This window comes from Otolemur garnettii, unplaced genomic scaffold, assembly GCF_000181295.1.
Source record: "Otolemur garnettii isolate 467f Iridium unplaced genomic scaffold, OtoGar3 scaffold00061, whole genome shotgun sequence".
NCBI classification, from domain to species: Eukaryota; Metazoa; Chordata; class Mammalia; order Primates; family Galagidae; genus Otolemur; species Otolemur garnettii.
This window is the reverse complement of record NW_003852456.1, coordinates 3,163,243-3,185,989: the sequence shown is the minus strand read 5'-3', so window position 1 is coordinate 3,185,989 and position 22,747 is coordinate 3,163,243. Positions and strand designations below refer to the sequence as shown.

Sequence of the window (22,747 nt, the reverse complement as noted above, 5' to 3'; positions counted from 1 at the left end):
TTTTGCAATTATTTAGTGAAAATATGAATAAAATCACAGTCCTTTAAAATATCCTGAGAGATTCCTTGTTATAAAATGGATATTTATTCATTCAACATGCATTTTGTTGGGTGTCTTGTGTAAGCAGTGTATTGTTTTAGGTCATGGGAATATGGTATTCAAGTTGCCTTCTGTCACAGAGTTTATATTCTAGTGGGCGAGACAGACAGAGGCCCCATAAGTGCACATCCACACACGTTTGGGGGTGAGGATAGTAACTTCAGAGTAGCATTAGACTACTTGATTAGGGTAGGGCTCCCTGAGGAGATGCATTGTAAATTGAGACATAAAGTATGAAAAGCCAATCTCAAAAAGGTCCACCCAAGGAGCATCCCTGGCTAAGGGCACAAAGTATACAGAGGTCTTGAGCTGAGAAAGAGCCTGGCATGTTCACAACAGAAGAGGTTGTGAGTGTGGAGCAGGCCGAGAGGTGGGAGTGGACAGGGTTGGGACCCTACACGCCTCGTAGGCAGAGGAGTTCAGATTTCCTTTGGGGGGAGGGGCGCACCGAGTCATGGCTAGAGTGCCATGGCCTTAGCCTAGCTCACAGCAATCTCAGACTCTGGGCTCAAGCAGTCCTCCTGCCTCAGCCTCCTGAGTAGCTGGGACTATAGGCACCACAGCACCCAGCTTTCTTTCTTTTTTCCTTCCCTCCCCTCCCTCCCCCTTTCCTCCCCTCTTCTTCCCTTCTTTCGAGAAAAGAGTGTTGGTGGAGGCAGGAGGGGAGGTTGAGCTAAAGCAGGCTGTTGCATGTGGTGTGTAGGGCGGCTCTGGAGAGGCAGAGCACACAGCATTGTTGATGGGCTAGGGCTTGGGGGGGAAGGCTTAGATAGATAGATACCTTAGCACAGTATAAAAATGAGATGATGTGGACATAGTTATTTAGAGCAGTGGTCCTCAACTTCTTTGGTACCAGGGATAGGTTTCATAGAAGATGATTTTTCCATTGGGGGAGGGGGTGGGGGCAAGTCTGGAATAGGAAGGAGGTGGGGGGAGGGGGTGGGGGCACGTCTGGAATAGGAAGGAGGTGGAGCTTGGGTGTTGTGTGAGCTTGAGAGCGGCTGTAAATAACAGATGGAGGTTCACTCACTCCCCACCTGCTATGTGGCAGTTTCCTAACAGGCCAACCAGAACCTCTTCGGCACCAGGAACAGGTTTCCTGAAAGACAGTTTTAAGAACGGCAGAGGGGTGTTGGGGACCATGGATTTAGAGCATCCAAGTTCCGTTTTGCTCTATAACCTGAGTTAAAAGTTACTACATATATTATTATGTGAAACTGAACTTTCTCAAAGCAAATGCAATTCAGATAGGCTTAAAGCATGCTACCCCTTCCGCTTGGCCTCAGAGAAATCCACCGAGAAGGTGGCAGTGAAACTAAATGCATCATGTCAGCTAAAAACATGACCTGAACTAAAGCAGTTAGTTTTGCTAATAGTAGTTTCCTTTTCACAAAGAGCTCTGGTTTCCTCTTGTAACATATATAAAATTAAGGAATAATCCTACTTAGTAAAATACTAAGGAAAATACTGAGTCTTTTTCTTTCTTTTGCGATATTCTTAGTTATGAGAGGCAAATTGTAGAAGGTGTTAACTTCCCAAACAGTACACAAGTCAAAAGATACTATACTTTGCTTTGGCCCTCCCAGTACCGGCTAACTCCATCTTCCTTCTCTTCCTACTTTTAAAATCATTCTAGCAGACTGGGCAAGATGGATCACTTGAGCTCAGGAGTTCGAGGCCAGCCTGAACAAGAGTGAGATCTCATCTCTACTAAAAATAGAAAAACTAGCCAGGTGTGGTGGTGGGTACTCATAGTCCCAGCTACTACGGAGGCAGAGGCAGGAAAATCGCTTGAGCCCAGGAGTTTGAGGTTGCTGTGAGCTATGATGACACCACAGCACTCTCCCCAGGGTGACAGAGTGAGTCTCTGTCTCAAAAAAATAAAAATAAAATCATTCCAGGTAACTGTGAGATCCACATAGCCAACCTAGCAACTCAGCCCGATAGCCAGACAGCCAGCCTCTGAGCTGCTCACCCTGCACGGCAGAGCTGGAGCGGGTGAGAAGGACCCCCAGAAAGAGTCTGGGAGGGGTTTTCTGTGGCTGAGCTGGGCAGAACAGAGCTGGTTAGGAAAGCTCCCAGTTCCCACGCCTGCTGCACCTCTTCACCAGCACTAGGTCTATTTTTACACATTAGGTTTTAGAATGAGATTTTGTTTATGCAGTTTTTTCTTGGAGGTTGTTATGGCAGTTTTTTTCTTGGAGGTTTTTTTCTTTTTTGCAGTTTTTGGCCAGGGCCGGATTTGAACCCACCACTGGTATATGGGACCAGTGCCCTACTCCTTTGAGCCACAGGTGCTGCCCATCTTTGAGTTTTAAATATACTGTTCTAGGCACGCAGTTGCAAACTTGCCCACTGAGATGGGGCCAGCTCACATTATTCTGTCATTTTATTATTATCATTATTATTGTTGTTATCTTAGAGGTAGGGTCTCACTCTGCCACCCAGGCTCCAATGAGGTGGTACTGTTACAGCTCACTGCAGCCTCCAACTCCTGGGTTCAAGTGATCCTCCTGCCTCAGCCTCCCAAGTAGCTGGGACTATAGGTGCCCACCACGCCAGGATAGTTTTTCTGTTTTTAGTAGAGATAGTGTCTCACTCTTGCTGAGGCTGGTCTCGAACTCCTAGGCTTAAGTGATCCACCCACCTTGGCCTCCTGAGTATGTGGGACTATAGTCCCACCACAACGTCCTGGCTATTAATTTTTTGGTGGAGGTAGGGTCTCGTGTTGCCTAGGCTGGTGTGGACTTCCTGGCCTCAAGCAATCTTCCCACTTTGGCCTCCCAAATTTCTGGGATTATAGGCATGAGCCCCCACATCCTACCCTAGTCCTATCCTTTTTGAGTCACCGATATGAATTGAACTTCACCAGCTAGTGACACCCACGGGCCCCAGAGGCCATGTGCTAGCTGCCACCTTCTGCCCCACTGACTACCGCAGACCTCCTCAGACAGCTTCTTGTTACAATCTTTATGTCCCAGAGGCCCCAGAGAGTTCTGGGTTCTAAATTGGGTCAGTTCCTGGCTTCTGCTGCTTTTTGACTCCTGTGGCCTCCCTTTCTGGATTTGGGTTCTCCCTCTTCCCTCAGGCCTTTGGGCAGATGCCTTCCTTGTGTCCATTCTATCTTGGGGGGGGGGCATGGAAGACCCCCAGAGGGAGAGGGGATTGAACTAAGCAGAGCTTGGGAAGGGGATTCAGGTTTCGACCTTGGACACTGAAGTCCCCCTGCTTCATCCTACTGGACTTGCCCCATGCATAGTGGTCTCTGTCCCCAGGCCGTGTTGCCAGATTCATTCACCAAACCACTTCCCATCTTGTCCATAAAAATGAGGCTCAGGGCGTTTCCCAAAGTTCTCTCTACACCTCCAGCAAACTAGGGATTGTGCCTGGACAGGGCTTCACGGGCCCTGGAAGCTGGTCTACTCTCGAGCAGCCAGACATCTTCGAGGGAGAGTTGCTTATTGCCACACTAGGCTGACCCTGATCTCACTTTTTGCCAGCCATGGTAGCTCACTGCAACAGAGAAAGCTTGGTTAGGAGACAAAAAAAGATTGTGTAAGTCCACATGGGGAAGATGACTAGAAGCTCACAGATACTCTATCCTGTTGAGTTTGCACACTCTGTGTCGGGCCTCCCCCTTCTCAAGTGACTTCGTATAGAGTCCCAAAGCATAATAAAACAGGCGGCACAAAGTCTCCACAGCTGAGTTTCCTACCTCCCAGCCTCTCCCTCTGCTGAGTTCACCCTGTCGCAGAAATCTCTAAGGATATTCTGGGGATCCTTGGAGTGTAACTTGAAAACCACCACACTATGGTATAAAGGTTTCAGAAAGGAAGACGAATGTTTGCAGTGCAGGTTGACACCTCTTCGGGCAGCAGTCACCATCTGTCACTCTCCATGTTGGGTCTTCTGCCTCTCCTGCCTCTGTGGGTCTGTTTAGTTTCATGTGTGTGCAGGAGGCCACAGTTTTGGAATAATCTGCCCCGTTCTGCCCCTCCCAGGCTGTCCTCCCCAGGGCCTCCTTCATTAAATTCCTTCCAGGGTTTACCATCCTTGTAGCATGAAGGGTGTGGGTGCTCATTTTTTCCTTATGTTGACCCTACAATACCTGTCCCTTTTTCTGTTCTGCCCCAGAAGACACTTGCCTCTGCCCCTAGCCACCCTGCACACTCCTGCCCTCTGGTGCTGGGTTCAGATTGCATCTCCATTGTGACATCTTACCACCCTTACCCCAGGACGCAGTGTCCCACCCTCTCCTCTGGGCTCCCAGTTCAGTCCATTCTTGTGCACCTGCCACACAAAACTGACCTACTTGTTTATCTCCACCACTTAAATAGAAGTTCTTTGGGGGCAGAGACATTTAGGGGAGAGAGTGGCATCCTCGCCCTCTGTCTTCCGGCCCCTAAGTCGCCAGCAGATGCCTGACACAGGAAGGCACTCCACATCTGAATACATGAGTCACCAAGTCACCACAGGTGCATTTGTTGAGATGTGATAGCAGTTATTAAATAAATCAGGTCCAGGTTAATAAAAATAGAAATCATTTTTCAAAGCCTCAATGCTACAAGATTTTCAGTGCTCAGTCTGTTTAAAGGAGCTCTCAAGTGGTAAAGGAAAGTTTCATTTGTCGAGAGAGTAGACGTTTCTGCTATGTGTGGACATCTTTTGAGTGGAATTGTCTCCAGCCAACTTCTATGTTCAGAGTTGGTTATATTTCTGATACAAGGAGTAGGAACAGTCAGATAGTCATGGGAAGGGCATGTATGTATGAATGAGTGCATATGCTAAATGACTGGGTCTTCAATGAACCCCTGATTTGGAAATTGTCTTTCTGCAGGTGATGTATCCCCAATCAGTATGTCTCCCATCAGTCAGTCTCAGTTTATTCCACTCGGGGAAATCCTTTGCTTGGCCATCTCAGCAATGAACTCAGCAAGAAAACCTGTCACCCAAGAAGCACTTATGGAGCACCTGACAACATGTTTCCCAGGTAATGAGAAAGCAACATAGCACTTTGCAAATGGACGTGTGCTTTCGTTGCACTGGGACTTCAAGTGGACTATTCTTCCTATGTTTAAATATATAGTAAAAAATTCTTCACCAAAACTGACCAGAAATGTTTTTTTCTTATGTAACTAAAAATCAAAGCACCTGTGTTATGTAGAAAACAATTCAACTGCTTTTACTGTTTTCATTGGCACGGAGAGAAAGAAATTAAATCAGAACCTGCGAAGAATCTGGCAGAAATGGCCAGAATTACATTGGATTTTTACAGTCCAACCTTGGACTGTAAATATGATAGTTCAAAGGGCTAGTTAGAAACAATTGAAAATCTTATTCCAATAGGGTTAGACTACAGAAAGAGTAATGCCCCAAGTAAACACATCTTATGATTTGATGAGTTTTAAAACAACAATATTTAATAAATTAGTTAAGATTTCATTTTAAAAAATATTTGCTTTTCTCTTAAATATCATAAAGAGTAAGCACCAACAGCCTGGCTATGTTGTGAATGACGTTTTATGCTTTCAGTATTAGAAGATGTTAGGAATAGGCTGGGCACCTGTAGCTCAGTGGCTAGGGCGCCAGCCACATACACCAGGGCTGATGGGTTCAAACCTGGCTCCGGCCTGCCAAACGACAATGACAACTACAACAAAAGATAGCCAGGTGTTGTGGCAGACACCTGTAGTCCCAGCTACTTCGGAGGCTCTGGCAAGAGAATCACTTAAGCCCAAGAGTTTGAGGTTGCTGTGAGCTGTGATGTCACAGTCCTCAACGAAGGGTAACATAGTGAGACTCTGTCTCAAAAAAAAAACAAAAACATATTCCTATGTTAGGAATAGTGGATAAGCTAAACAATTTGCATGCACATCTCAAGAGGCATCTCACTCTTCAGCCCTAGAATTTTGTCACCCCAACCCCAAATATGGAATCCTACCTGGAGTTGGAGTTGCATCTAGAAATTATTTCATGTCAGAACTCCAGATTCCCTTAAATACTGCCGTGTGTGCATGTGTGTGTGTGTATTCACTTTAACGTGTGTATGCCAGCAATATACAGGTCAAACACTTTACTGGGTCACCAGTTTGCCAACTTGGTGTGGACTCAATCTGTTCCTAAAGTGAAATAGAGATTAAAAAACAAATGCTTTCTATATTTTTCACTCAGCTTAAAAGAGACCTTCATAAATATAAGGTATTACCTTGTATCAGTTAGCTTTTGCTACAAAAATGCTGGGTAACAAACAGCCACAAAATGTCAGGTAATGGGACAGTAAGCATTTATGTAGTTCATGTGTCTGAGGGCTCCCCAGGAAGTAGCTGATCTGGGCAAGGCAGGCGGAGTACCTCCACTCCACCAGTACCCATCCTCTTTGGAAAGGTGGGCCAGTGGAGGACTGTTTCGCACATGTCGATGGCAGAGGCACAAGAGCACAAGTCCACTGCACAAGGGCCCCTCAACACTTTGACACACCACCCCCACTAACATGGCATTGGCTAAACTGGCCAAACTCAAAATTACGGTGTGGGGAAGGGCACCCCACACGTGGACTGTGGAAAGGACTAATCTAAGCTAAATAGTGATCTAATCTACCATATTGGGTCTCCTCACTTTCTCTTTTTCCCCAAAGAAATTTTATTTTTTCTCATTTTAAAATTTTCTAATTAACATTTTGATATTACGTATATAGTTCAAAAAACTCTACCCACCCTTGCAACCAGTAAACTATCTTAAATTTTGTAACATCTTATTATCTGAATAGACTTCACTGATTGTTTGTCTCTTCTTGTTAACTTCCAGGCAAACCCTTTTCCTTTCAGAATCCCAGTTGAGAGCCATCTAAGCAGGAAACAGATAGATGCTGCCTACAAACACTGTGCTGTGGAGGAAGGCCCTTCTCTAGCCTCATAAGTGGGCAGCCACTTCTGACATCAGACAACCCAGCAGCTTTTTAAATCCTTATATTTTTAATATACCTTCATGAAAGGCTAATATATATATACACATATATATACATATATACACATATATATATATTATATATATACATAGCTTTTTTTTTTTAATTGATTGCATACCTCCCATTACTGGGCTACAAAATAAAGAATGGAAACAACAGAGTCAGTGTTGGATAGGCAAATGTTTCTCACTGGCAAGCAGCCAATAACAGTATCACTAGGTAGGAATTTTTATAAAGAAATCTATAGGCCATTTGTACTTAAAAGAATAGCTCTTATGGGAAGTGACCTTAAATCATAAGGTTTTTAAACGAACTGAGAGGGGCTAACTAAACCTCTTTCATCTTCATGCCACTGATGACTTCTTGCCCAGTGTCAGAAGTTTGCAAGGACACTGTACAAACCTGAGTCTAGGGCCCACTCCTTGTTTCTGTAAATAAAGTTTTATTGGAACACACATTCCTATTTGTTTTCTTATTACTTTTAGATCCTTATGCTGCAGGGGCAGAGACTGCAGTAGAAATCATGTGTCTCTCAAAGCCAAAAACATTTACTCTCTGCTCTTTACAGAAAATGTTTGCTGAACCCTGCAAAGGAATGGCGGTTTTGTTTGGTTTTTTTTTTTTTGTTTGTTTTTTTGAGACAGAGTTTCACTCCTGGGCAGAGTGCTATGGCATCATACTTCACAGCAAGCTCCAACTCTTGGGTTCAAGTGATTCCCTTGCCTCAGCTTTCCAAGTAGCTGAGACTATAGGTGCTGGTCACAATCCCTGGCTATTTTTAGAGATGTGGGTCTTACTTTTGCTCAGGATGGTCTTGAGCCCATGAATTCAGGCAGTCCACCTGCCTCAGTCTCCCAGAGTACTAGGATTATAGGCATGAGCCATCACGCTCAACTGAAGGAATGGTGGTAATTAATAAAAATTGTGTTCAGCAATAGCTCTAGATTATTTATTTAGAAACAAAGCACTTACTCTGTCACCCTGGATAGAGTGTCGTGGTGTCATAGCTCACAGCAACCTCAAACTCTTAGGCTCAAGCGATTCTCTTGCCTCAGCTTTCTGAGTAGCTGGGACTATTGCCACAGTGCCTGACGAGGTTTCTATTTTTAGTAGAGACGGGGTCTCAATCTTGCTCATCTCTTGAGTTGAGATGATCCACCCGCCTCGGCCTCCCAGAATGCTGGGATTACAGGCATGAGCCACTGCACCCAGACCAGATTTTAAAATAGTATTTCATAAAAAATAAGATTTTGTTTCCTTCCTGCCTTCTTTTTTATCTCCCTCCTTTTTTTCCTTTCCTTCCTTTCATTCTTTTTGCCTTTTTTTTTTTGACATCACTTAAGCTATAGCAGAACAAACATTTTAGAAAACTTAACACTTTAAAGGCTGTTTGAAAAATGTATTTTCAGTGACAATGATAAAATTGTGGAAGGTTTTAAGTATCATATTTATATTTTTTGTTCTTTAAAGGTGTGAGTAAAATATTTCTTTTATATCATATAATTTGAAAATAAAGTTTTGTAGTCTCACTAAGTACTATTAAAATTTGAACTCTACTATTTAATTCGTATTTTATAAATATGAGGAATAGTCTAGAACTTGGCCTCTGTACCTGTTTTGGACTCATATTCTGAAGAAAGCTTTATTTTTTTTTTGAGACAGAGCCTCAAGCTGTCCCCCTGGGAAGAGTGCCATGGCATCACAGCTCACAGCAACCTCCAACTCCTAGGCTCAAGCGAGTCTCCTGCCTCGGCCTCCCATGTAGCTGGGACTACAGGTGCCCACCACAACGCCTGGCTATTTTTTGGTTGCAGCCATCATTGTTGTTTGGTGGGCCCAGGCTGGATTCGAACCTGCCACTTTAGGTGTATGTGGCTGACACCTAAGCCACTTGAGCCACAGGCACTGAGCTGAAGAAAACTGTTAGTGAAAAAATTTCTTGAGTAAAAATATTTGATATGCTGAAACTTAAGCCTTTTTATCACTTTTTACATAAAGTGAAATTTTTGGAAACCAACTCAACAATTGTATATACCAGTTACCATTACAGAACCAAGAATATTCTCAAAAAAGTTAAAAAAATAAATACTTGTCTCAGATTTCTAAATTTTAACTCCTTATTCATTCATCCAGGATGAATGATTATTTAAATGGACCAAGACTTGTTAATTGGATCTTCTGGGGAGGAAGGCTGCCCTTTGGGGACATAGTAGAATTAGAGCTACAGGGCTGGGGATGGAGCTGAAGTTTAGAGATGGCCGTAGAATGTTGGTGTTACCTACACCACCTGTTCTCCCTCCAGTTCATCTCCTTACTTCAGTTTTTATTGAACTCTTCCTCAGCCAGTGTTTTTCCCAAACTAGAAGAATAACCTAAAGATGCCCATTTGAAGTTTTCAATCGAGGCAGATGTGGTGGCTCACACCTGTAATCCCAGCACCCTGAGAGTCCAAGGTGGGAGGATCCCTTGAGCTGAGGAGTTGGAGACCAGCCTGAACAAGAAGGAGACCCCATTTCTACTAAAAATGGAAAAAACTAGCCAGGGATGGTGGCAGGTGCTGGTAGTCCCAGGTACTCCAGAGGCTGAGGCAGGAAGATCACTTGAGCCCAGGAGTTTGAGGTTGCTATGAGCTAGGCTGACATCATGGGCACTTTAACCTGGGCAAGACTGTGTCTCAAAAAAAAATCTGAATGTTACCGTACAGATCATGTACACCTGCTCTGTCCTGACTGATTTCAGATTTGCAGGACTAAAGCAATATGTCAGTCTAAGTAACATCACATTCTCATACAGTGTTTTTAAATATCTTTTTGCTTTGGAAGATGTGGAAAAGGACAGAGGTCAAGTCAGCCCCATTAGGATGTGAAGTTCATCTTTGTTTTTTAAGTCTTCAAACTCCAAATGCTTGATGAACTTTAGGATTAAAGTCTGGAAGTGATAGAATATGCCATATTATGGCAATATGCCTGGTAGAGCCCTGGATTTCATAGACAGTTATAAATATCAGTCACTATACGGGGGCTTAATAAAATAGTAATCATAAACATCAGCAACTTTCAGGTAAATCCTTGAAAATTCATGAGTGGAAATAAGGAAAATGGATTGGACAGGGAGCAAAAACTTTCCAGTTTGTTTTTTCAAATTAAACATTATTTGATGGATATACCTAAAAATCCAAGACATAACCAAACTTAAAATATAGATTCTTTATGGAAACTTTAATTTCATTTTTTGAAAACAACCAGAGAACTTGTTCTTAATGTAAGTAAGATGATTACATTATAGACATAATTCTGTATAACTTTGTGAGTTATCAGAAAATCATCATTTGGAGGGCCTACAGCCAGCAAATTCTATAATACAATTAAACGTTTATTTTATAGGAATAGCTGTTTTTATGAATTATACTTCAGCTTTCCTTTATTAAAGCCATGACAAGCTAGTTAATTGTGAATTCTTAAAAATGAACCTTAAAGTCTTTGGAAAAACTTTGTTACCAAGAAGCTCTTCCAAGTTGCTTAACTTTTGTGCAAGCATTTTTTGTTTTATGATGATACTTAAGAATTGCATGTGTGTGCAATTTATTTATTTAAAATTTATTTTTGTTTTATACACAAAGTATCATAAAAATTTAAAATTTATTTAAATTTATTTTTGTTTTATACACAAAGTATCATAAAAATTTAAAAAGAAATTTGTTATTACATCTGTCTTAAAATTATTTGTATAAAAACAAGTGTACACTTATCAGAAAGAAGAGTATTAGGCAGCGCCCACAGCTCAGTTAGCAGGGCGCTGGCCACATATATTGAGGGGGGTGGGTTCAAACCCAGCCCCAGCCAAACTGCAACAAAAAATATCCGGGTGCTGTGGCGGGCGCCTGTGGTCCCAGCTACTTGGGAGGCTGAGGCAGGAGAATCACTTAAGCCCATGAGTTTGACGGTGACAGCTTGAGACTCTGTCTCAAAAAAAAAAAAAAAAGAAGAAGAAGGAGGAGAGTATTGAAGATTGTTAGACCAAAAGGAAACCATGTGTGTCAGAAATTAAATGATGCTATTATCTGTGAACAGTGTTACCTTTTATACCGTGGTCCTGAAGAATGTAACACAAATGAGTGTATCACTTAACCTCATATCACAGACTCTCTCTCTTGAGAATTCCGAGCCATTTTTAATGCCTTTATTTCCCACTTTTGTAGTTTGGGGAGGATTGGGGGAGCCAGAACTTCTCAGCTCACCCTGTTCTTTTCTGTTGCTGTGCACTGTTCTTCGATGGTAACCTTGGTTTCCAGGGGTCCTGACAGCTGATGTTTATCAAGAGCTTGCCATGTGTCAGGCACTGTTCTATGAACACTCGGCTCATTTTGCATCAGCGCTGTGATGGTAGGAACTGTTACTTTTCACATTTTGGTTGACAGTCAACAGAGGCTCAGAGAGGTTATGCTGCCCAAGGTGACACCAGCTCTGTTAGTTTGCTGGTGACCTAAACAACAGAAAGTTACTGTCTTGTAGTTCTGGAGGTCAGAAGTCCCAAATCAAGATGTCAGGAGGGTTAGCAGGTCCAGCCTTTCAAGGGCTGTGAGGGAAGGGTCTTCTCTAGGCCCTTCTCCTTGGGCCAGCTTCCCCCTTCACGTAGTCAGTGCCTTTCTCTGTGTCCACATTGCCCCCTTTTAGGACTTTCACTGTATTAGATTAGAGCCCTCTCTAATGGCCTCATTTAAATTGACTGATCTCTGTAAAGACCCTTCCACCAAATAAGTTCATGTATGAAAGTGGTATTTTGGGGGTCAGGATATCCACATACAAATGGAGGAGGGACATAATTCAACCAATGACAACAACTAGCAGTAACAGGGCTAGGGTTTCAATCAGCATTCTGGCACTGGAACCCAAGCCCCCACATTGCACCATCTTAATCATGTTAGGGTGAATCACGTGAAATTGCTGTCTCTGTGTTTCAGTCTTGCTTCTATGTTAGCAGTTTTGTATGATTCAGCCAGTCCCTTTTGCACACTATATCATTCAGGTCAATCTTAGAAGTACCACCATATCACTCTTTCTGTGCCTGGCATTGAGGAATGGAGAATACTCAAGAAATAAAAGAAATGGAGTATAGTCTGGATGATTTATACACTCAGAAGGATTTATATTTTTGCTGGGCACAGTGGCTCGCACCTATGATCCCAGCGACTCGGGACTGAAGTAGGAGGATCACTTGAGCACAGAAGTTAAAGGTTGCAGAGAGCTATGGTGCCACTGCATTCCATCCTGGACAACAGACCAAGACCTTGTCTCTTAAAAAAAATTATACTCTTAATTCTGTCTTTTGAGGTAGACAAGGCATAAACATAAACACAAAACTCTTTGAAAACAATACCATGCATTGTACAAAGAAGTGTCTTTTTTTCCTTTCATTTCCAATCTAGGAAATATCAGAGTTGGGATTTAGTAATCAAACAGATATACAGTGTCTGAGCTTTCATTAGTGCATTTATTTATTAGGGTTCTTTGGTTTGAAATTACAAAAACCACCTCCATCTTTCAGACTTAAAGGTCCAACATTCTCACCTGAATTTCACCAGTGCTGTAGTCAGTTTCAAAACTGAAGGTGATAATTTCCAAATGAGAGCGTATATGATTAGCAATGAGTAGATCTAGTTGCCCTTTTATGTAATTTATAAGTTTATTAAGCAAACGTGATTTAAAAAAATGAGTTTATCGTGTAGCTCCCAAAGACTAGTAGCCTCTATATATGTTAGATCTATTTATCAACACCAATGTAGCTATTTTAAAACTTCTTCCTTTGTTGGTTTTATTTATTTTTTATTTTTTGGAGACAGATTGTCACTCTTGTCACCCAGGCTTAGGCACATTCAGTGGCTTTAGCCTAGCTCACAGCAACCTCAAACTTCTGGGCTCAAGAGATCCTCTTGCCTCAGCCTCCTGAGTAGCTTGGACTATAGGCACCCACCACAACATCCAGCTAATTTTTTTATTTTTAGTAGAGACAGGGTCAGACTGGTCTGGAACTCCTCAGCTCAAGATCTTCCCTCTTTGGCCTACCAGAGTGCTGGGATTTCAGGTTTGAGATGCTGAGCCTGGCCTCTCATTGGTTTTATTGAAAAAACCTTTTATGTATATTTATCTCATATCATATAAAACATTTTTCATTTTTCTCTCACCTAAAAATATTCTGTCTTTCATAATTTCGTTCAGTAAAGGCTTCATAACAACAGTAGCAATCTAACGCCATCTGTCTTCCCAACTTTTATATTTTTCTCCTTCTAGAGGCAATAAGTACTCTAGGAGTTACCAGAGAAAATGAGGATTCACACTGACTTGATGAACACCTTTGTCTGAATCCTTTTTACTTGCCAGAATTAACAGGATTCTGAAAGTCGGGAACTCACAGCATGTTCTCTCTTCATTCTCACAAGCATGGTTTTTATTTTCTCGTTTTGTTTGTTTAAGGTGTTCCAACTCCAAGCCAAGAGATTCTGAGGCACACGCTGAACACGCTGGTGCGGGAGAGGAAAATCTACCCAACTCCAGATGGCTATTTCATTGTGACCCCACAAACCTACTTCATAACTCCTTCCCTCATAAGAACTAACAGTAAATGGTACCATTTGGATGAGAGGATACCGGACAGGTCTCAGTGCACCTCTCCACAGCCTGGAACCGTGACGCCCTCTGCCTCAGGCTGTGTCAGGGAAAGAACATTGCCCAGAAACCACTGCGACTCTTGCCACTGCTGCCGAGAAGACATGCATAGCATGCACGCGTCAACTCTGCAGAGGAAACCTGCCAAGGACTGCAAAGACCCTTACTGCCCTCCTTCTCTCTGCCAGGTGCCACCCACTGAAAAGAGCAAAAGTACTGTCAACTTCTCTTACAAGACAGAAACTCTCTCAAAACCTAAAGATAGTGAAAAGCAATCTAAAAAATTTGGGCTCAAGTTGTTCCGGCTAAGTTTTAAAAAAGATAAGACCAAACAGCTGGCCAATTTTTCTGCTCAGTTTCCTCCTGAGGAGTGGCCCCTGCGAGATGAGGACACACCAACTACTATCCCCCGGGAGGTGGAAATGGAGATCATCAGGCGGATTAATCCTGATTTGACTGTGGAGAATGTCATGAGGCACACGGCACTCATGAAAAAGCTTGAGGAAGAAAAAGCTCAGAGGAGTAAAGCTGGGTCCTCTGCCCATCACAGCGGAAGAAGTAAAAAGAGTAGGACTCATCGAAAGTCCCACGGAAAGTCTCGGTCCCACAGCAAGACACGAGTGTCTAAAGGAGACCCTTCAGAAGGCTCCCATCTGGATATCCCAGGGGAAAGAGAGTATGACTTTTGCGACCCTCTTACCAGGGCACCCAGAGAGGGCTGCTTCATCATCGAACACAAAGGAGATAACTTTATCATGCACAGCAACACCAACGTGATTGAGTCTCATTTCCCCATGACGCCAGAATGGGATGTGTCTGGTGAATTGGCCAAAAGGAGAACTGAGATGCCTTTTCCTGAACCTTCCAGGGGAAGCTCCCACTCAAAAGTGCACCGAAGTCACAGCCATACTCAGGACCGAAGGTCCAGGAATGAGAGATCCAACAAAGCCAAGGAGAGGTCCAGATCGATGGATAACTCCAAAGGCCCTCTGGGTGCTTCTTCTCTAGGGACACCTGAAGACCTTGCTGAAGGCTGCAGCCAAGATGACCAGACTCCCAGCCAGTCCTACATTGATGACAGTACTTTAAGGCCTGCACAGGCCATTAGTCATCCAAGGGCTCACATTTCATCCACAAGCTATAAAGACGTGTGTATTCCAGAAATAGTCAGTGGTACCAAGGAACCCTCCAGTGCTTGTAGCCTTTTGGAGCCTGGAAAACCACCTGAGAGTTTGCCATCCTTTGGTGAACTCAACTCTTGTCCAACCAAAACAGCCACAGATGACTATTTCCAGTGCAACACCTCTAGTGAGACGGTGCTCACAGCACCATCACCTCTGGGGAAAAATAAGGAGGACCATGATGCTCTGACCCTGGCAGAAGGGGTGAAAAAGCTGTCCCCATCTGATAGGCAGACCCCCCATTCCTCCAGGGAGCCTGTAGGGCATAAGGAGGAGTCACCAAAAGGGCTAGGTGGGGGCTCAGGTGCTTCAGGCGGAATGGCTGAAGGAATTGCCAACGGCCGCCTTGTCCAGCACCACAGCAGCACTGAGCCCAGCAGCTTGGACAAAAGAAAAGAGATATTCAGCAAAGACACACTGTTCAAACCTCTTCACAGCACCTTGTCTGTAAATAGCTATCACAAATCAAGCCTGTCCCTCCTCAAATCTCACCCGAAGACACCTACTGACACACTGCCAGGCCGATGTGAGAAACTGGAACCTTCCCTGGGGACCTCGGCAGCACAAGCCATGCCTGCTTCCCAGCGTCAGCAGGAGTCAGGAGGGAACCAGGAAGCATCCTTTGACTATTACAACGTCTCTGATGATGATGACTCTGAGGAAGGGGCAAACAAGAACACAGAGGAGGAGAAAAATAGAGATGATGTAGGGACCATGCAGTGGCTCCTAGAGAGGGAGAAGGAAAGAGACTTGCAGAGGAAATTTGAGAAGAACCTCACCCTTCTTGCTCCAAAAGAAACTGACAGCAGCAGCAATCAGAGAGCCACCCATTCAGCCCGGCTTGACAGCATGGACAGCAGCAGCATCACTGTGGACAGTGGATTCAACTCGCCACGGTAGGGAGAGGTGTCACTGTGCATACACATACACCTATCAGGGCCTGGGGCTTTATGCAAATCACTTGAAAAGTTTCTGATTTCACAGTCTCAGTTCTGTGAATGAGGGTTAAGAATTGAATGAGTTACATTGTTAACAACCTGTTTCTAACTTCTTTTTCAGGAATTGAAAAAAAAAAGTTTCTGCAGCTGTAGAGATCACCAATCTGGACTGGTGGGTTGGCTCCTTCCCTAAAATTTGCATCAGTCCAATCTAACTAAGATCAACATTTCCCTGTATTTTTTTCTTTGTTCATAATTGCCACCAAGATAAGAGAAAGGTTTTTCCCATTTAAAGTTGTTCAGAAAATAGTAACTTTCTAAGTAGAATAAATAGTTAGTGGGGGTAGGGATTGGGAGTAAACTGATTGATAATGGGGGGGTGCCCTCTACTGAGACCATAATAGCAGAACTTAAAATCTTTCTAGCATATCTAGAAGTTTATTGCCATTTTGATCCCTGCTTTCTATGCCACTGGCCCTTTGCACCCACACCTTCCTCTCACTGTTCTTGTATCCACAGAGAAATAGAAACTTGCTCCCCTTATAGAATGGCTAGGAGCCTGTGCCTTGTTAGATCTAAGGAGGTGCCAGCATTTTTATTTCTCCTCCTGCAGAACTGACACTTCCAGACCTCAACCTTTTCCTAATCCCCAATGTATTTTCATTGTTACAAAGGGGTCGCAACCCACAGGTTGAGAACTGCAGCCTTAGATGGTCTGTTCACAGTTCCTTCTTCTTAGCAGGTGCTGCTCATTCAGCAGAGGGTTTGCACTGCCCCATGGTCATGTCCAAAGCACTGAAGTTGTTCCTGAGTTAAGAAACAAGAGTATGCATCTTCCTTTTTTCTCCTTAATTCTTCCTTCTCCTCAGAGAGCAACAGGGAACTTGATTCTTTCTTCTCTTTCTTCTTCTAAATTATACTCCAGATTGGTGACTCTGAGATGCAGAAATACTACTGAGACATTGATATTTCTCATCAGCTGCAATTCCCAACGTTTTGCAGTACTTAAAATTTTAACAAGTACTCAGCATTATGCACTTTGTACATTTATTTTAATCATTAAGGATTCAAATCAATTCTGTTGTGATAATTTTACTGTATCTCTTGATAATTTGTGGTCAGAGCATCCCCAAATCAGAATTGGGAATCATTAATCACTTTATTCCATATCAGGCCTTTGTTAATTTCATATAGGGCTGGTAGTTCTTGATGATGATGATAATTATTATTTTGGCCATGGGGCCTTTTTTCCAAGTTAACATGTGCATGAAAGTCTGAAGAGAGCCCAGAGATGGCCCTGGTGAAAATGCCAGAGACCAACTTGCAGGTATCCCCTGCCGGCCCCCAAAGAGGACACAGGGAGCCATGTACTCATTCTACTAAGAAATCATTTTTGCTGAATGATTTTTTAGCCCAAATCAAATCTTAATTTATCTTCCCCTTTATGTTAGCTACCCCCTATTTTCCTGTTCTACTCTTCCCCCCCACTCTTCAATTCATAACCAAAGGCCTGCCATTCATGATAGAAGTTCAAAGCCATCACTGATGGAAGGCGTGGCTTACCTGCCTGTCTCTTTTTGTTCTCATTTCTTTTTATGTAGACTACCTACCTGCTTGCTTCTTGCACAGCCACCTTCAAACCCTTCACTTGGCCCTCTTGGGCTCTGGATTTCCACAGACAGAAAGCTGCAAAGAGAGTTGCTAAAGTGGGAGTACTAACGGGTTCTAAAAACTACCCCTGCCTGGCACTGTGGCTCACACCTGTAATCCTAGCACTCTAGGAGGCCAAGGCAGGTAGATCACTTGAGCCCAAAGAGTTCAAGGTTGCTGTGAACTATGATGCTACAGCACTCTACCAGTGGCAACAAAGTAAGACGCTGTCTCAAAAATAAAAATAAATAAATAAAATAAAAACCTACCCCTTCATAATACTGAAAGTGTTTTTGGTTTGGAGAGATGAAGAGATATGCATCATATGGTTGAACCACTATCACCACAGAATATGTTTTATTATCTCTAAATTTAGGGTGCAGAATATGGAATATATTCCTATATATTCTTAACTGGGGTTAATTGTTAAAGTAAGTTTATTTTATTTTATTTTTCAAATAATGTACTTAAAGTTAAATGCTATGTCACAGTAGAAGGCAAAGGTTGTTCACACATTAGCCACCTATCTGTCCACTGATATTAGGTACAATTTTCTCTACATGAATATATATATGTGTGTGTGTGTGTGTATAATCACCCATAAATTTCCTGCAGTTAGAGAATCTACAGAAATTTTTAATTTAATCCCTTTCGTATTTAGTATCCTTTGGTTTAAAGATAACTTATTTTCTATACAGGTTAGTAAATTCACTAAGTTTCTTACTGATGCATGAGAACATTCTGCAAAGGAGAATATTTGACTTAGAGTTTTATTCTCTGGCATGAGGAGTATTTTAGCCAAGCGCCAGTACCTTTCTATTATTGTGAGATGGGAATTTGAAGCAGGCCACTTATTAGAATCTTCAAGTAAATAATTCACTGAACAACTAAGACCCAACCAAAGGGAGTAGCTGGGACTACAGGTGCCTGCCCCTACGCCCAGCTAGTTTTTCTGTTTTTAGTAGAAATGGAGTCTCACTCTTGGTCAGGCTGGTCTCAAACTCCTGAGCTCAAGCAATCTACCTGCCTCGGCCTCCCAGAGTGCTGGCCAGATTCAAGTATTTATAGCTTAGAAAAATTAAAAGAGAAATCAAAATAATGAAGCTTTTAAAAGCCTCTTTTCCATAAGAATTCTTTTTAGGAAAAAAGGAAACATTTCTAAAGGGAGGGCAGATATCAGTGTACATTTCACAAGTGAATGGAAGAAAAATCGAAGGTCCTTTATCTGAAAACAATGTATTTTAACTAAAGTGTAAAAATATGAAACCATCTAAGTATAGTGTTTAAAACGAATTTTATTCTCCTCAGTGAGGCAAGTTAGCCAGTGACATGCTCTGAGTCAACCACAGTCAAATTCTGCTAATCCAGAATGAAAATGGAATCATTAGGGTAAAATTATTGAGTTTACTTGGGATCAGTTATGCCAGTGAATTTCCAGCCCAAAGTGAAATCATTACTTAGGTGTATTTATGAGTGTTCATTTTTAAAATGAACCGTGATAGCTATCACCTCAGATTTTGAATGTAAAAAGGAGAGGAAGACATTTCCAAGTGTAGTTAGCTGTTTAAAAACCCTTTCTTCACTTAGCAAGCTGGTAATTACTCCATGTCTATGGAAGCTTCTGGAGCCCATGTCGGAGGAGCATATGTGCGTAATCAGCCAAGATGTATATTGATATGACATTCTGACCCAGCAGAGGAAATCCATTAATGACATCATTTGCTCTTCCTCTGGGGCTCAATATAGAATTACTTATGTTCAGAACAAAACAAAACAAACCCTTTTTACTCTTTTAGTACTCGGGAGAGTCTGGCTTCCAACACATCAAGCATTGTGGAAAGTAACCGCCGGCAGAACCCTGCCCTGAGCCCGGCCCATGGTGGAGCCGCCCCCGCCTTCAACTTCCGAGCGAGTACAGACCCCTCAACGAACGAAGCTGACAAATTACAGAAACCTTCCAACTGCTTGCAAGCTTCTGTGACTAGTGTGTGACAGTCATCCTGCCTCAGAACTTCTGTCTCATTTGACAGCAAAGTTTACGACACTGGGACTGATGTTTACATCTTTGGAAAGACAAGCATCTCAACCACAGTTTTTGTGTTTACTTAAACTGTGCTGCTAAGTAGGCTAGTGGGGAAAAAAAAAAAAAAAATGAAAACAAAAATCTTTATTTCAAAGTATTGCTTTTCACATTTATGGCTCTGTAGCAACTGAATTAGCAGTAGGGGTGATATGTATACTTTGCTTCACTAATTGTATCTGAGCACACATAGGGAAGTCTAGACACTGTAAGTGTAATATGCATTTTCAATGTCATGCAGTTGCCAATTCCATTTTAAAATGCCACAGATGCGTGTTGCTCCCAGTCTGTGGTTAAATGGTGCCACAGAACTGATCCTTGACACTTCCAAAAAATAAAAACTTAAGCCACCACAAAATGTCAGATGCAAGGGTCCACCTTGAGGGAAACCATATGCCAAAACTGAGTAGAAGGGACCCAGCCCTTTGTGTGTGAATTGTTTATGCACCAGTCATTTGTCACTGTGCGTTTTCGTGACGCTATTTCGCAAGAGCCCATGGAAGTGTGTGCGAAGCGGTCGCGATGGAAATACTGGGAGTGTTTGCTGTCAGGATTTTGTTTTCCAGTGTAACAGATGCTTGTCTGGTTTTTAACCTTCCATAATCACAAACAGGAATATAGGGCTTTGAATCTGAAGTGGACAAAGGAAGGGAATTCCCATTCTGGCTGGGGCACAGCGCTAAGTGATGGAAGAAGTAATGTGGACTTTTCAAAGGTGTTCATCAAATATGGAAGGAAAGTAATTTCCTCCTCACGATACTTATGGCGATTCTAACTTACTATAATAGATATAATAATTAGTTTGTTTAAAAGAAAAATGTTCTTTGTGATACAAATGAAGAGTATGGCCTGAGGATGTTATTCTTTCTAATGGAAGGACATAAATCTATTTTAGTAGTTTTAAATAGAATGCCTAAATTAGGCTGTGGGAGATAATTTTTAGTGGTTATAGGAAAGAGCAAATTTAGGGAGAGTTGAACTTCAGGCCTTTTATTCCTGGGAAGATATCTATAGAGAAAACTTTAAAAATAATTTTTAATTAGAAATAAATATGTGCCCACATAATGAATAACAGAATGCACTCATTCTGCTAGTGTGGAATAATCAGAATTTGTACTCCCCTAAAATTTATGAGAATAACAATTATGCATACATGAACTATGCCAGAGTAATGTTTACAGATACTTTGTAACCAATTTCAGGAGGCATTTTTAGGTTGGATGTATAGTTACTAGCCCAACTTATTTCAAAATGGTTTGTTAACCTTTTTTGCTTTAGTTTACAATGTCGTGTTGAATACAAAGACGCCAACTCAGCAGCGAAGGGATTACAATTCAGCTTCAATCTTCTGGGAAAGAGACATTTCAGAGTTACCTTATCTTATTTTCTGAGAACAGTGGAAGAGACATGAAATTTTCCTTAGTTTTAGTGGTATGTGCTGTTTGGAGCCATACATCATTAAAAAAGAAGAAAAAATATATATATATATCCAAAAATAAATCTAAAATATTTTCACCTCAGATTTTAGTAATTGGCATAGAATTTGTGAGACACTTCTGTTTCTGTATTAGGTTTAATCCCTAGCCATCTGTTTAAAGAATGCAGTCATATACACAGTTGGACTAATTCTTGAAGCATTTGAATACTCCCTCATGATTTTTCTGTTACTTGAAAGTTGCATTGGGCCAAACCGGACTCCTCAAGTTTGGTAGAAATTTCTTTTTTGTGCTTATTACAGTGAAACTTCTCGGGCCCATGCTTTCTTTCCCCCAAAGCCTGCCTGGATTGATCAGAAACGCATTGTCTGTCTCATTGTTTAAGTGTGTCCGGAAGGAACCATGACGATGTGTCTAATGCATTATAGTCTCTTTCCTTGGGGAGCTTTACACCGTACAGTTACTAAATTTTTCTGTCTAAATTCATTTTTCCTGAAAACTTACTCTCAAATTTTTATCATACTATCAGTTCATGAATAATATCACCATTGGAATGAGACATCAGCCTCTAGTTGATCCTCTGAAAAGTAGCCATTGAAAGAAGCCAATGCAGTGTGAACAGGAAAGGGAAAGCATTTACCTTTAAGAGAAGCTTTAAAATAGGAATCTATTGATATTTCACAAAAACCAGGTTTACAAGAAGACATTATTCAAATAAAATGTGTATACCATTTTCTCGTTGCCATGGGGTACATGATTGAAAACAAACAAAAAACTCCCATAGACCAGCCATTAGCGTAGAAGTGATGGACTTTTAAAGATGGTACCTGTAAGCAGATGTTCCAGTAGAAACACTCCCATCCAAATCAAATGATGATTCTTCAGCAGGGGAGGTGTAATGGTGGGAAGCACATCACAGATGTGACCTAAGGTAGTTGTCACCAAGATGGTGAGGTTTTCTCAGTGCCCAAGCCCAGGGCCCTCACCAAGCTTCACCAAAACCCTTTTCCTCTAGCAAAAGCATAGTTTTGTGTTACATGCCTGCTTACCCAGTCTTAGAGTTTATCAAGGAAAGGTTTACAAAACCGAATCTGGTTGAATCTCTGTGTAGCATTCAACTTGAAAGGGTCAACACATCTGTCGGCATTTTGCACACTTATGTATTATTATGATACAGCATATTACTTTATGGTAATTTTATTTTTACATATAACTACCTCCATAAATTTGATGAGATGGCAGCAGTGTGTTACAGTGGATTGTTCAGAAAAGCAAAATTTCTGAAATGTTCAGGCCATGGTGTTCTCTGTGTGTGTCGTGATTGCCTGTGTGGACTCATGACGTTTCCATCGTCGTGGCTTGCTCTTGCCACATTTGGCTTTCCGATGTAATCCTGTCTTCTGTCTTCCCATGAAAGAGCACTTGGTTTTGTTATGAGTGAACGGACATTTAAAAATTCTTGTGTCCCCCTTGCCCTCCCATCCCTGCTGAAAGTTCTCCGGTGAAAAGCCAATTGGTAAACGTTGACGTAGCAAGCTATTTACTCCTATGGAAATCTGATTTGAATTCTATGTTTCCAGTAACAGAGGACACACTTGAAATTTGGACAGCCAGCCTCTAAGCACTTTGGGCCTTTCTGCCTTCACTCACATGCTACCATAATCGAGCCCAAACTTCACTTTAATTAAAAGCCCTGTTCTGTGAATCCCACAACTTCTGTTAAATAATATGTATTCC

General features: G+C 42.1%; 1 protein-coding gene across 1 annotated transcript in view; it reads left to right on the top strand.

Moving 5' to 3' along the window:
- The window catches only part of STOX2 (storkhead box 2), a 94,937-nt gene extending 74,624 nt beyond the window's left edge, over positions 1–20,313 (top strand). The window contains exons 2-4 of the mRNA XM_003792789.2: positions 4,937–5,089; positions 13,534–15,802; positions 19,291–20,313. Coding sequence (XP_003792837.1) covers positions 4,937–5,089; positions 13,534–15,802; positions 19,291–19,486 — 2,618 coding nt within the window. The 3' untranslated portion in view covers positions 19,487–20,313. The remainder of the gene's footprint in view (positions 1–4,936; positions 5,090–13,533; positions 15,803–19,290) is intronic.
- The last annotated feature ends 2,434 nt before the right edge of the window (positions 20,314–22,747 follow it).